The sequence below is a fragment of the Callorhinus ursinus genome, unplaced genomic scaffold (genome assembly GCF_003265705.2).
Source record: "Callorhinus ursinus isolate GAN/ISIS: 27379988/994484 unplaced genomic scaffold, GSC_fseal_2.0 scaffold71, whole genome shotgun sequence".
In the NCBI taxonomy this organism is placed as follows: Eukaryota; Metazoa; Chordata; class Mammalia; order Carnivora; family Otariidae; genus Callorhinus; species Callorhinus ursinus.
This window is the reverse complement of record NW_027397133.1, coordinates 727,656-741,601: the sequence shown is the minus strand read 5'-3', so window position 1 is coordinate 741,601 and position 13,946 is coordinate 727,656. Positions and strand designations below refer to the sequence as shown.

Sequence of the window (13,946 nt, the reverse complement as noted above, 5' to 3'; positions counted from 1 at the left end):
TGGATTTTTCTTTATTTTCTGTGTTCTTCACTCTTTCTGCCTCTCTCTGTCCCACCTTATCATCTTCCCATCTTTTTTTTTAAGCTTAATTTATTTTTTTATTTGAGAGAGAGAGAGAGAGAGAGAGAGAGAAAGAGACAACAAGAGAGGGAACACAAGCAGGGGGAGTAGGAGAGGGAGAAGCAGGCCTCCCGCGGAGCAGGGAGCCCGATGCGGGGCTCGATCCCAGGACCCTGGGATCATGTCCTGAGCCGAAGGCAGACGCTTAACGACTGAGCCACCCAGGCGCCCCCTCATCTTCCCATCTTTGTCTATTTTTTCAAACTCTTACAGCCTTCCTTCTCTGTGTTTGCTTCCCTCTGAATCTTTCTGAGTCTCTCTCAACATAAGACGAGCCCACCAAGTATCTCATCTTGGGTCTCTCTCCCCACCCTCTGTCTTAGGATCCCTGTCTCTCTCCCTGGGTCTCAACGCGTCTATCTCTCTGTCCCTCCCTCTCTGTTTTTCTGTGTCTCTAACCCTTGCCCTTTATCTGTGTCTCCTGATTCTCTCTCTCTCTCTTTTTTTTAAGATTTTATTTATTTATTTGAGAGAGAGAGAGAATGAGAGAAAGCACGAGAGGGGGGAGGGTCAGAGGGAGAAGCAGACTCCCCGCCGAGCGGGGAGCCCGATGTGGGACTCGATCCCGGGACTCCAGGATCATGACCTGAGCCGAAGGCAGTCGCCCAACCAACTGAGCCACCCAGGCGCCCCGATTCTCTCTCTTTTTAATGATTCTGAGTGGTGCATATGTCAACATACCTTAGAATTCTGGTCTTTTGTTCCTTTACTTTTCCTCTGCCTTTTTTTTCCCCTTTACAGCTTTGAGGTGGAATCAGGTTACAATAAACTGTGCATATTTAATGTGTAGGATTTGATGAGGTCTGACACACATCACCACCGATAGTGAGCATACCCGTCACTCCATTTATGCGTCTGTGATTCTCCGTCTCTGTCTCTATGCCTCAGAGTTTCTCTTGTATCTTTCCTTCTCTGTCGCCGCTCTTTCCTCTGCGACTCTACCCTTCTCAGTCCCCCTCTGTTTTTATCCCCTCCCCCTGCCACTGGCTCCAAGTACCTGTATCTCCGCATCTTTGTGTCCCTCTGTCTCCCTTGCGCTGCGTTTGGAGTAGAGAAGACTCAGGCCACTTTGCCAAAAGGATCCCTCATCCCTCCTCCTGCCCCTCATCATGGGGCAAATAGGGGTAGGGATCCAGTCTGGGGGCCCCCTGCAGAGGACTTGGCTGGGCTGGTGCAGCCAGGCGTGGGTGAGAGGGTTGGGCAGGGCCACCTGTTGATGCGGAAAGAGGCCAAGAGGCCAGGATGGGGGGTGGGTGGCTCCTGGCCCTTTGGGAAATGGGGCACTGGGTGGGGATCCCAAAAGGTGGCTCTGTCTCACCAGTCCTGGGCCATCTGGAGCTGCCTCTCCCCACCTTTTCTCCATTCGGCCTCTTTTTTCTGTCTGGCCCTGACTCTCTGAATCCGTCTCTAACTGTGTTTCCAAGTGTCTGACCTGCTGGGATGTAGGAGCCAAACACTCACTTAACAGCTATGTCCTGAGCAGCTCCTGCAAGCCAGACTGAGGTCCACCCGTGAACAAAACGGACTCCTGGAGATGCTGCTGTCCTCGTGGAACTCACATTCCTTGGGGGCAGAACCGAGCTGAATTGCTCACTTCTGTAAACTGGTACCTGCTGAACCAAAGGTTTTAGAGCCTTTGATCCTGGCTTCAGGGTACAGGGGAAAAAAACTGTTCTGAGGTTTGTTTTGATTACTGCGATTCATATTGCACACATGGAAGTGACAAATCCAGCAACCCACTTCTTCCTTAATCTTTCAAGGTTGGCTTACAACCCTTTTAATTCTAGATATGCCTCTTTATTCCAGATAGGTCTTCACAATAATGTTTGGTCTCATTTACAAACTCAGTTAATTAAGTATCTTCAAACATTTTAAACTACATTTCTATTTTTTAAAAAGATTGTATTTATCTATTTGAGAGAGAGAGAGGGAACAAGCAAGGTGAAGGGCAGAGGAAGAAGCGGACTCCCTGCTGAGCAGGGAGCCCAATGCAGGGCTCGATCCCAGGACCCCGAGATCATGACTTGAGCCGAAAGCAGATGCTTAACCGACTGAGCCACCCAGGCGTCCCTAAACTACCTTTCTAAAACCAACACATTCAATCTCTTCTGGAAGCCCTTCAGTTTTTAGACAAACCTCCCAGCACATTTAGGTAAATTTATACATCTATGCATATGACACGTGTAAATATGATCAACTTGATATTCTTTCAAGTATCCCAACACTGGCTATAAATTTAGCATGACACCAACTTAAAAATCACAGACCAATGACATTTTTCAAGCTGAAGTCAGGAGACTGTCTCTGTAACAGATAAAATTCTGTTAGACATACAAGCACCTGAACATGCAGCGAGTTTGCTTCAAAAAAAAGATTCATGTTAAGCCTTTAAACATGTCTATGCTCAACTTGAGAATGTACCGGAATTGAAAGAAGACTACCCTATAGCTGAGCAGTCAGGACCTGAAACTCTGGCACTAACCCCTTGGCATTCATATGTCGGCTTGGCCGAATTTTACTCTCTGTGAAACTTTGGGCAAATCAAGGATCCTCTCTGTGTTCCAGTTTCCCCTGTCTGTAACATCGAAATAATAATGGTACTTAGTTCACAGGTGTGCTATGAAGATTAAATATGTTAATGTATAACGCTCTTAGACCAGCGCCTGGCATGTACTAAGTAAGTGTTTGTTATTCATCATATCTGTTAAAGAAGCTAATTCTCTGTTAATGAACTGAAGTTGATTTTGCTCTGGACATTTGTTGACTGGTTCCTCCTGGTGACTCTGGTGCATTACATGGCCCTATTTACCATCCAAAACCTTTATGAAGGGATGGGTCAAGGCGGGCCCAGGCCGTTCACATGACTTAGTATTTCCACATACACATAAAAATCAGCCACTCCCTCCCATCATGTGGCTTGATCAACTTTCACCTTGCTTTGGTTCTTAAGACATGTGCTTTTCCTCCAAATCTGAAGATCTTTGCAACTGAGGGACTCCGTTCTTTTAAATTACTCCCTCTGTCTTTGGACCACATAACTCTCCGATCGCAGAATGACACACGATTGACTTTGAACATCTCCTAGGATGAGGTTGCTCTGTTTAATAACGTTTGATTTCGTTCTACGCTGCACTGGGCAAAAATAAGGTTGCAATAAATATCGAAACAAATGAATTGTTGTCTCTGATTCTCCTTCTGTTCCCAAATATTTCTCTGCTTCTAAATCCAGCCCCCATGTAGGGCTGTCTTTTCCCTCTCTCTATCTCTGAGAGCCCCTAACTGTCCCACTTCCCTTCCTGGGAGGACCCCTGGCTTAGAGGTTATTTTGCCTTCCTCACAGATGATACGGTGGAGGTTGTAGGAAAAGAAGATTTCTCTGAGGACAGGACAGCCCTGGGACTTGGGGGTAGAGGCGTGTACATCAGTTAGGGATCATGCTTGGTGCACGTCTGTGGGAGCAGCCCAGAAAGCATGCAGAAGCCTGGGGCTTGCCCAGCTGGGCCTGTCTGCTCCCCTCATTTCTCCGGGGACCTCCAGTCTCTCCTCCTCCCTGCCCATTGCTGTCCCCTCAAATGGACTGCAGCAAGATCTTTCTAGTACACAGATCTGACCCTGTCGTTTTCTCAAAGCCCTCAGGATCAAGGCCAAGGGCTTCTTCCTGGCGCTCAAGGCCAGCCTTATCTTCCACTGACCTCCACTTCCAGCCATCCCACCCAGCTCTCCCACCTCGACCCCCGGCTCCACCATCCTGCATGATTCACCATCTCTGGAGCACACCAGGTGTTCTCACTCCCCCAGGACTTTCTACAGGTCATCCCCTCTATGACTATGAATGTCATCCACCCGACCTTCTCCATATGGTGAGCTCATAAGCAGCCTCCTTCTCCAGACCGCCTAGCCCCAGCTCAGTCCTCTTCTTTCCCTGCGCCATCACTTCAACCTCCTCCCTGGCCTCCAGTCTCTCCCCTCTGGTTCATCCCGTACAAGGTCCCAGGGCTGCTCTTGTTCACAAGCCTTCCATGGCTCCCCACTGCCCTCAGGAGAAAGTTTTATCCTCTCAACCTGGGGGTCTGGGTCCTTTGGGATCTGGCCCCGGCTCTGTTCTCCCACCTTCTCTCCCACCCCCTCCCCACACACAGTGGTCTCCCAGCCCTCTGCCCCCACTTCTTCCACGGCTAGAAAAGGAGTTTAAGGGAGAGAGCCCCCATGAAGGCTAGCACAAGATGCAGTACTCACGGATGTCTTCCTGGAGGGAAGGAGAAATGAAATTGGGCTGTAAAAGGGAACGAAGAATATCTGGACTTGAGACAGGCAGAAGTGGGATAAAAGCAAAAAGCACTGCCAAGAATAAAATCCACTCTTTATTGCTCAAGCAAGTGTGCCAGGCACACTGCATGTGTTTCACTTGTTGGAAATCTTGAATCCTCCCAACAGCAACCACTGCCTTATGAGGAACATACTATTATTACCCTTATTACCCTTATTTCACAGATGAGAAAATCTACACAGGGAAGGAATTGCCCTTCCCAAGGGTACACAACTAGCAAGGGGCAGAGTTGGGATTTCAACTCGGGTTTTGCCAGACTTGTGACCACTCCTCTGCATGAAGAAGTAGAGCCCATGGAATAACCAGGGAGGGAAAGATGCTTGGAAGGGGTTTTCCTGTATTCTCTTAGTGGTGGGGGTAAGACCTTAGCCCACGTCCCCACTCACCCCCAGTGATGCAAGGATGGGGCTGGGGTAAAACCAGGGTGAATTTGTACTGTCATGTCATTGTTTTTATTAAGCATTAAGGGTTGGATCTAGGCAGGTAGGGGGAAGGCAAAGTCTTGGTCAGAGATATTCTGGAGCCAGCAAGTGGGAACCACAGGTCGAGTTGGGTGTCACATGTCAACGTTAGTTGGCCTGAATGGTTTTTCGGATCCAGCGGCTATATCTGCAAACATCGGTGTAGACTCCTGGCTTCTCCTTGGAGCCACAGGGAACATTACCCCATGACACAAGGCCTCGGAGACGGTCTCCACACACCAGCGGACCCCCGGAATCACCCTGAGGGAAAGAGGGAGAGAATCAGATACAGGAACACACACAGAGAAAAGAAAGAGTGATAGGGCCGCCCAGTTGGCTCAGTGAGTAGAGCCTGTGACTCTTGATCGTGGGGTTGTGAGTTTGAGCCTCATATCGGGTGTAGAGGTTACTTAAAAATAAAATCTTTAAAAAAGAAAGACAGACAGACAGATAGGGAGACAGAAGGACATACATGTAGAGAGGGAAAGGGGGAGAGACACTCAGAGATGGATAGACTTGGGGACAGAGAGACAGACAGACACGCACGCAGTCAGAGACAGGGAAATAGAGAGTCTGAGGGAAACTCAGAAATGTGGAGAAATAAAGAGAACACCAAGACCCAGAGAGGCATGGAGAGAAGAAAAGAAAAAGAATAAAGGCTAGGAACAGAGACCGAGAGCCATGCGCCCGGCTCCCTGCTCAGCAGGGAGTCTGCTTCTCCCTCTCGCTCTGCAGCTGCCCCTGCTTGTGCTCTCTTGCTTGCTCTCTCTCTGTCAAATAAATTAATAAAATCTTAAAAGAAGAAGAAGAACAAGAACAACAACAACAACAGAGACTGAGAGGTGTGGAGAGAGGCAGAAGTGCGGAGTGAGGTGGAGACAAAAAGAGAAATAGATATGTACACACAAAATAAAATACATCGCGTGCATGGCTTTACATTTCTATTAAAAATGCATTATATTTATATAAATCTATTCATACAATAGTTATGTTTATATATGTAAATGTACGTGTAATGAGACAGAAGGAGAGAGAAAGAGACCTAAAAAGACAACAAACTTCCAGTTCCAAGGTAAGTACCAGGGATGTAACGCACAACACGGTGACTATATCACACCGCTTTGTGATATCTAGGAAGGTTGTCAAGACAGTACACCCTGAGAGCTCTCATCACAAGGAACAAAAATTTTTCTTTTCTGTTTCTTTGCTTTGCTTTCTCTCCTTATTGAATCTACAGGGGATGTTGGGAGCTAACTAAACTGACTGCCGTAATCACTCTACACATATGGAAGTCCAACATGCTATACACCTGAAAATTCTACACTGATGTATGGATGCTGACTGTATCTCAACAAAACTGGGGAGAGAAAAGACAGCTTCAGAAATGGGATTTGTCTGCTAGCCCTTTCTTTGTGTCCAAGTTACTATGTATCACTGTTCCTAGCTCTGTCTCTTTCTCCCTCTTGACTGGTCTCTTCAGGTCCCTCAATGCACTGGAGTAAATTTTTTTTTAAAGATTTTATTTATTTATTTGACAGAGAGAGACACAGCAAGAGAGGGAACACAAGCAGGGGGAGTGGGAGAGGGAGAAGCAGGCTTCCCACTGAGCAAGGAGCCCGATGCGGGGCTCGGTCCCAGGACCCTGGGATCATGACCTGAGCCGAAGGCAGACACCTAATGACTGAGCCATCCAGGCGCCCCGCACTGGAGTAAATTTTGACATAAATAGGAGAGAGCCAGTGGTTGATGGGGAAACAAAAAAAGCCCAAGTTAAAGGAGGCATTTGGGAATGGGGATGGAACCCTGTCTCTCCCTGGCTGTGGTCCACCCGCCTCCAGAGCTTGGTCATCTCCAAACAGGACAGTCCCCTGTTTGAGGAAGGACAGTCCCCTCACACCATCTGCCTTCTTACTGCGTCTCTCTGGTTCTTGATCTCTCTATCTCCATCTTTGTCTCTGCATTTCCTGTCTCTGCTGGCTGTCTTTATATCTCTGCCTGTTCCTCACTGTGTCACTGAGTGTCCAACTGAGACTCTCTCCCCGGGATTCTCTCCCAGCATGTCTCTGTAAAGCTCTATTTCAGCCTGTGTGTTTTCTCTCTTGCTGTCTCTGTCTTTGGCGATGTAACCGGAAGGTCCTGGTGGCCTCACCTGGCAGGAATCCTTCCCGTACTTCTCATCCCCGGCACACACCATGTTCTGGGTGATCTGACTGGGGTAGGCACGCTCACACTCCTCACGGGACACCAGGTGGACGTATGCACACTGGATGGTGTTAGGGAAACCACCTGCAGAGAGAAATGAGCCGGGCTCACTTCACAACCTGTCTTTCCCACGTTCCCCCCCTCCAGCAATCTTCCAACCTCTTTAAGTCCTCTCTTCCCTCTTGGTCCTTATTTCCTACTGGTTTCCTTCGTCCTATTTGTCTTTCATTCATAAAAACCCATTTCCATTGGCCCTGACTCCTGATTGGTCCCTCTTTACATGGTTCTTTCCTCCCATTGGCCTGTCTTCCTCATTTAATTGCCCCTTCTCCACTAGCCCTCATTTCTTATTGGTTTTCCCTTTCTCTTAGGTCCTGCCTCTACTTGTCGCTTTCACTGGTCCCACCTTCTTCAATAGTTCCAGCTCACCTCTAGACTCTCTTCTATCAGTCCCTCCTCCACCTTTTCATCCTTCATTGGACCCTTCTTTCCTGTTGGATCATCCTGATTGGCCAACATTGGTCCTTTCCTAACTGGTCCCATTCCCCCCCCATTGGTTCTCCCTTCTTATTGGCTCTTAATCCAGAGGTCTACCCCCTCATTGGTTCTTTCCTAAATGAACCCCCCCCCACCATAGGTTCTCCCTTCCTATTGGCCCTTCATCCAATGGTCCATCTTCCTTTTTTGGCCCTTCACTCACGGGCCCGACTACCTTCCACGGTTCCTGCTGACCTACTGGACTTGTTTCTACCCCATTCCTTCCTCCAGTGACTCCTCTTGACCTCTGACCCTTCCTCAGTCGGTTCCTCCCTATTATCACTCTCCACCCCATTTACACTCTCAATTCATATCTTTCTGCTGGCTGCCCTGCTTTATTGATCTCTCTTCTTCCATTAGTCCCTCCTCCACTATCTCTTCTTGATCGTCTGTGCATCCTGATTGGTCCCTTTCGAAACATCATTGGCCTCCTTCTTGATTAGAAGGTCCCTCTTCTTTGATCCTTTATCTTATGGCCTATCTCTCCATACCGTTCACCCACGGGTCTACTTTCTCCACTGGGCTGTTCACTCGCTCCTTCAACTCCCATATTTGCCAACCCTCCCCATTGACACACTGCCCCATTGGCCCTCACCATTAGCCCACCTCCTCCATAGCCTGTCACCCATCGGCTTGCTTCCCCATCACGCTCCCCCTACTGACCATCTGCTGTCTTGCCCCAGCCTAGGATGTGGCAGCTGGTGTGGTTGGCCCAACAGTCTTCCTCCAGGGGGAGGGGCTGGATGCGTTCCGAGAATCTGGCTGGTCGAGCCAGGTGCAACAGCATGATGTCCTGGTCATGAGTGGCAGCATTGTAGCCAGGGTGGGCCACAGCCCGGATAACAGAGCTCTGCTCCTGGAAACTCTCCCTTTGCTGAAGGTTGTGCTTCCCTAGGTAAACCTGAAGATTCCTGGGAAAGAGGAGGGCTGGGTCTTACCTGGAGCCCTTGGGCTGCAGCTGAGACTCCAGAAAGGGCTGTAGTGGAAGATGGGGGTGGCTTTGTGTACCATGAACCATCTGGCCTGTTCCCCTCACAATCTTCCCAGCTCCGAAAAGGAAAACTTCATCCTTCCAGAATAACCTTCGAGACTTTTCTTGACTCTCTTTGTTTCATGCCTCATATCCAAGCTGCCCAGAAGTCCCTTTGGCTCTCCAAAGTATATCCAGGATGTGACCACTTCTCACCTCCCCCACTGCTACCATTTTGGTCTGGAGCCATCAACTCTTACTGGGACTATGGCAGTAGGCACCCCACTGGACTCCTTGCTTCTGTGTTTGCTCCTCCACAGTCCATCCTCCACAAAATAACCAGAGAAATTTTAACAACATAAAATATCCCACCTCCTCCTGTCCCTCCTCTGCTCAGAACCCTCCCATGACTCCCATCTCACTCAGAGTAGAGGCTGAAGTTTTCACCCTGACCCACAAGGTCCCGCACATCCTGCCCCCATCACCTCTCAAATATCACCTCCTCCCACTCCCTCTCTCATTCTGCTCCAGGCACCCTGACTTCCCTGCCTTTCTTTGAATACAGCAGTCATCTTCTCACCCCAGGGCCTTTGCACTGGCTGTTCCCTCTGCCAGCAACTCTTTTCCCCACACATCTGCATGGCTTTCTCTCTCACCCTCTTCAGATGTCACCTTCTCCACGAGGCCTTCCCTGATGATCCAATTAAAGTGCAAATATCTACCCTAACAGGCAAGTCCTTTCTCCCTGCCTTCTTTGTCATCCAAGAATCTACCATCACCATCTGATATACTATCTATGCATTGTTAAATATTTACTTATTTTATTGTCTCTCCTCCTACCATAGCAGCACTGTCCAATAGAACTTCCTCAGTCATGCAGCTGCTTGATATGGTGGCCACTAGACACAGGCTGCTACTGAGCACTTGATGTGTAGCTCCTGGGTTTGTCATCTCATTGCATTTTTCTTAATGTAAATTTAATTAGCCAATTTTGGCTACTGCATTAGGTAGCACAGCTCTAGAATATCAAGATGGGATTTTTGTTTTGTTCAGATACAGTATCCTCAGTGCCTAGACCTGCATCTATCATATATGATAGACATCCAACAAATATTTGTGAAATGGATCAAAGAGTCACTCCCTTGCTCAAAATTCTCCCGTGGCTCCCCATTGCCCTTGGAATAAAACTCATTCCACCATCCTCTGCCCCGCTGTGAACTGATAACTTTCTTAAAACACTCCAGACTGTTTCAACCTCAGGGACTTTGTCTTTGCATTTCTTCTGCTCTGAACGTTCATCCCCCTTCTTCATTTGTCTACCTTTTCTCATTTTTCATGCCTCAGCTTGGACTTCATCTCATCAGAAGGCCCTTCTTGACACCCTCCTCCATCTAAAGTAGGTACCTCTGTTCTTTTCTCTCAGGGAGCCATCCCTGTTCTTTTCCTTCACGGGACTTAGGGTAATTTGTCATATGATTTTTCGAGGACTTGTTTGTTAAATAACTGTCGTTCTGTGCCTTCCTTCTCCTGTGTTCCTAAGGACAGAGACTCTGTGTATCTCTCTCATCCACTGCTGAATCCCCACTGCCCAGCTCAAATCTGGCACTTAGCAGATGTCTTGATCACTGTGCACCAAATGCATGAATGAGAATGGTAGGAGTGATGCCTAGTCTCCCTAAGCGTAGGGGAGACCAACCTGGGGTCCTTGAGTCCATAACCTTGCATGATTAGACCCCTCCCCCTACAGGAGGAAGTGGCACCTGTTGGTTTTCAGACACTTGAGTTGCCACTTAACTACTTCTCTGAGCCTCAGTATCCTCATCTGCAAAATGGGGCCAGGAGTCCCTTATTGTGGAGATTCCAGGAAATGTATATAAGCTGCTTAACTCAGCACCTGGCTGGTAGCACTGAACAAAATGGCAGCTGTTAACCTAACTAGTGATCATTAGGGCCCTGAGGATTAGTCCTGGTCCCTCTGTGCTTTTCTGCCTATGCCCGCTTTTTGGATGATCTCATCCCATCCTGTGTTTAAATGCCCCTTATTTGTGGATGACCCCTTAATGTTTACCTCCAGGTCTGCCCTCTCCTCTGAGCACCAGCAGCCCACCCTCATGCTTCTTGGACCTCTCCCTGGTATCTCAGGCTCACCTTGGCTAGAGCAAAATGTCTGACACTCCTCTGCCCATATCCAAACTGGTTCTATTTCCCTCTCCCAGAGCTTAGAGAGACACAACAGAACATCCGCTTGTTTGAGTCAATACCTGGAGGTCAGCCCTGCTTCTTCCATCCCACATCACCAAGTCCTGCTGGTCTCAAAATACCTCCCAAGGTTTTCAACCATCCTCCATCCCCTGGTCCAAGCCATCATCCTAGGTCATTCTACGTGCATCCCTTCATTTCCCCTTGCTCAGCCCACTTTCCACATGGTGGCCAGGATGCTTTTAAAAATGTAAATCAGGGATGCCTGAGTGGCTCAGTTGGTTAAGCGTCTCCCTTCAGCACAGGTCATGATCCCAGGGTCCTGGGATCAAGTCCCGCATCAGGCTTCCTGCTCAGCTGGGAGCTTGCTTCTCTCTCTGCCTGCCATTCTCCCTGCTTGTGCTCTGTCTCTCTCTGTCTCTGACAAATAAATAAATTAATAAATTAATTAATTTAAAAAATCTTTTTAAAAAATGTAAATCAGATCCTGCTGCTTCCCTGACTGAAATTTTCCAGTGGTTTCCCACCTCACTTAGAATAAAATCCATCATTTCATCGCTGCCTACAGGGCCCTGCAGCGTCTGATTCCCCAGTTAGAAGGTCAGTCCATAAAAGCAGCAGTTTTGCTTATTTTCTTCACTGCTGTATCCCCAGGGCTCCAAAAAAGTGCCTGACAGATATTTAATGCTCAGTGAAGTACTGGCCAGATGAACCTGGTTATCAGATGCCTTGTGCTAGGACGGGGAGATGTGTGTGTCCTTTCGCGCCTGAAATCTGTAAGACACCCCCGGGGTCTCATCGCAACCACGCCTCACTCATGGCGTGGAGACTCACGGTTTTTTGCAGTGGGCAGCAGTGAGGACCCACAGCGGATGAATGAGGACCCCTCCGCAGAGCAAGTGGCCTGACATGTAGAGGGCAGCTTGGTAGGGGTGAGCTGTCTGCTCACAGGGTCCACCATGCAACACCTTATTCTGCTCCTCCGCCCAGGCTGAGAGAGGAAGGGTCTGAGTCAGGGAGGAGGTCTGGAGACACCAGGCGAATCCCCCAGTGTGAACCCTAATGCCCCATTCCAGTGCTCCAGGTCATCTGCACCCCACCCCCATCCTCAGATTCTTCCCCCGCTTTCAGACCACCTCCCACCCCCTTCCCGTCTGCACCCCACTTCCTCCTCACTCCAAGCCCACCCCACCTCCATACCTGTGTGAATCCCCATCCCCAATTCCAAACCTTCCCATCAGCAGCCCCCTACCCGCCCCCCCAACCACCCCATCCCATCCCTTTTTCCACCTGCAGCCTTCAGGATCAGTGCCACAATCAGCGTCTTCATGCCCATTCCTGAGAAGGGAAATCAGATGCTCCTCAGGCACCATCTCAGACCCCCTCAAGGCCCCTCCTTCATCCTCCCCCTCCCCAGCCTGCACGCCTTCCTGACCCTTGACCTCCATCCTTCCCCTGGCCTCTTGTCACTCTAACCATGTCTTCCCTTCTGGGGTCCCATGAAAGCAGGTTGAGTAAGAACCCAGAACCACACGTGGTGGTCTGTGGCTCACATTACGCGTTTCTTACTTCTCTGGGCTCTAGCGTGCCCGCCTGCCAACAGGCGGGGATGGCCCAGGAGGGGTCCTGACCTTCTTCCCTCCCCTTCTGAGCTCACAGTGTCGCTCACCCCAGCACCTGGAGGTTCTGGGGTGCAGTGTGATCTTACCTGCTGGGGGCTGGCTGCCTGGGGGCCCAGAGGACTCCTGGCCGACGGGTTCTTGGGTTGGGGCGGGGATAGCACGTGTCGCAGGTGGACAGACAGAGGAGCAGAGAGGGTCAGCAATGCAGGGAGTTATGGGGAGAGACAGGACACCGAAAGCAGAGAGGATGCACAAGAGACAGAGAGACAGACAGACAGCAGAGGATGTATGGGCTGTGGGGCCCCAGGCCAGACAGACACCTGGGCCTCCTGGCCTCCCTGGAAGAGGCTGTTCCTGTCCACAGACACTCCTGGTGCTTCCTTTTAACCCCTGTCTCCCCAGGTCCCTGAGGCAGGAGGCTGCCCCACCCTTTCCTCCTCACCCAGACCTCCCACACACATTCCTTGCAGCCCCATGTCCCCGTGGCTCTGCTCCTGATGACCCCTGACCGGGCTTCCCGGCAGGGGAGCACCAGTCCCTGAGTGCACTGGGAGCCTGGACTCCCGGGACTGAGGGAGGAGAGGTTAGGGGTCTGGACTCCACGGTCTAACGGGAGAAGAGGAGGGGGCCCAGAATTCTCGACTTTCAGGAGAAAGACCTGGGCACCTGCAGTTTTGAGTCTAAAGGAGGAAAGGCGTTTGTTCTCAGTCCCTAGACTTGTAGGTCCTTGCACAAGAAGATATCTGGGGACCAACAACCCAGGCAAGTGAACAGTGCCCTCTGGCATGCAGGAATCCCCCCACCTCTGTCTGTGAGCACTCTGGGCCTGCAGACCCTCACTTCTGGGCCTGCTGCCTTCAGGCACTGGAAACCAGGCCACGCGGGCCAGCGGGGTTGGGGTGATTCACGCACCTGCCCGTAAGTCCCTCTGTGGGTGCTGACGACCTCCGTGTCCCCACCGTAGACAGCAAGCCAGTGAGAAAGCATGTGTCACCAAGCTGGCACCCGCCTCTGCCCTGGGCTGGGGCGCAGGCCCAGTGCTGTGGGGAAAGGGGCCTCAAACAATTGGGCTTTGTCCGCCCCCGGCACCCAGTGCCATGCTCCCAGCAGCTCCGTTTCTCAACCTCTCTTCCGGGCAGGCAGGCGGCTGCGTCAATAACGTCCCTTTGTCCCTGTCTGACAGTCCTGTTGCTGTCTTTTCATTGTCCACCCACTTCTGCCGGATATCAGGACATTTGACCTTCCTGGCCCCCCTGCTCCAAGCCTGCCCACCTGTGAGGTCTCACTGTCCACCTCTGTCCCACATCCGTCTCTCTCTCTCGTGTTTTCTTGTGTTCATCTCAGGCTCTATTTGTGTCTCTGTCCCTCTGCCTCCTTCCCCATCTCTCTCTGTCTTTCTCCCAATTCTCCGGGTCTCTGTTGACATTCTCTACATCCCTGTCTGCTGCTTATCCTCTCCTGGCTTCCCCGGCATTTCCAGGAGAAGCATGTGCCTCTGCCCAGAAGCG

General features: G+C 50.3%; 2 protein-coding genes across 4 annotated transcripts in view; both read right to left on the bottom strand.

The window, feature by feature from the left end:
* The window catches only part of KLK5 (kallikrein related peptidase 5), a 12,569-nt gene extending 8,157 nt beyond the window's left edge, over positions 1 to 4,412 (bottom strand). Inside the window, exons 1-2 of one of the 2 annotated variants that reach the window (XM_073886464.1) lie at positions 4,357 to 4,412; positions 1,582 to 2,424 (exon numbers count right to left, since the gene is read on the bottom strand). The gene's annotated coding sequence lies outside the window, so the exon portion shown is untranslated. Of the gene's footprint in view, positions 1 to 1,581; positions 3,808 to 4,356 lie in introns of those variants that run through there. The other variant, XM_025849952.2, reaches the window with a different exon arrangement.
* A 33-nt stretch (positions 4,413 to 4,445) lies between these two features.
* KLK6 (kallikrein related peptidase 6) lies at positions 4,446 to 13,476 on the bottom strand. Of its 2 annotated transcripts, XM_073886473.1 has the most exons (7): positions 13,351 to 13,454; positions 12,525 to 12,575; positions 12,107 to 12,154; positions 11,651 to 11,807; positions 8,311 to 8,558; positions 7,058 to 7,194; positions 4,446 to 5,169 (listed from the first exon to the last, which is right to left on the bottom strand). In XM_073886473.1, the coding sequence occupies exons 3-7, from the start codon at positions 12,150 to 12,152 to the stop codon at positions 5,017 to 5,019; spliced, it is 741 nt and encodes a 246-aa protein (XP_073742574.1). In that variant the 5' UTR covers positions 12,153 to 12,154; positions 12,525 to 12,575; positions 13,351 to 13,454; the 3' UTR covers positions 4,446 to 5,016. The 2 variants fall into 2 exon arrangements, with proteins under 2 accessions (XP_073742574.1, XP_025705734.1); XM_025849949.2 differs by lacking the exon at positions 12,525 to 12,575 and having other exon boundaries at positions 13,351 to 13,476.
* Between the last annotated feature and the right edge of the window lie 470 nt (positions 13,477 to 13,946).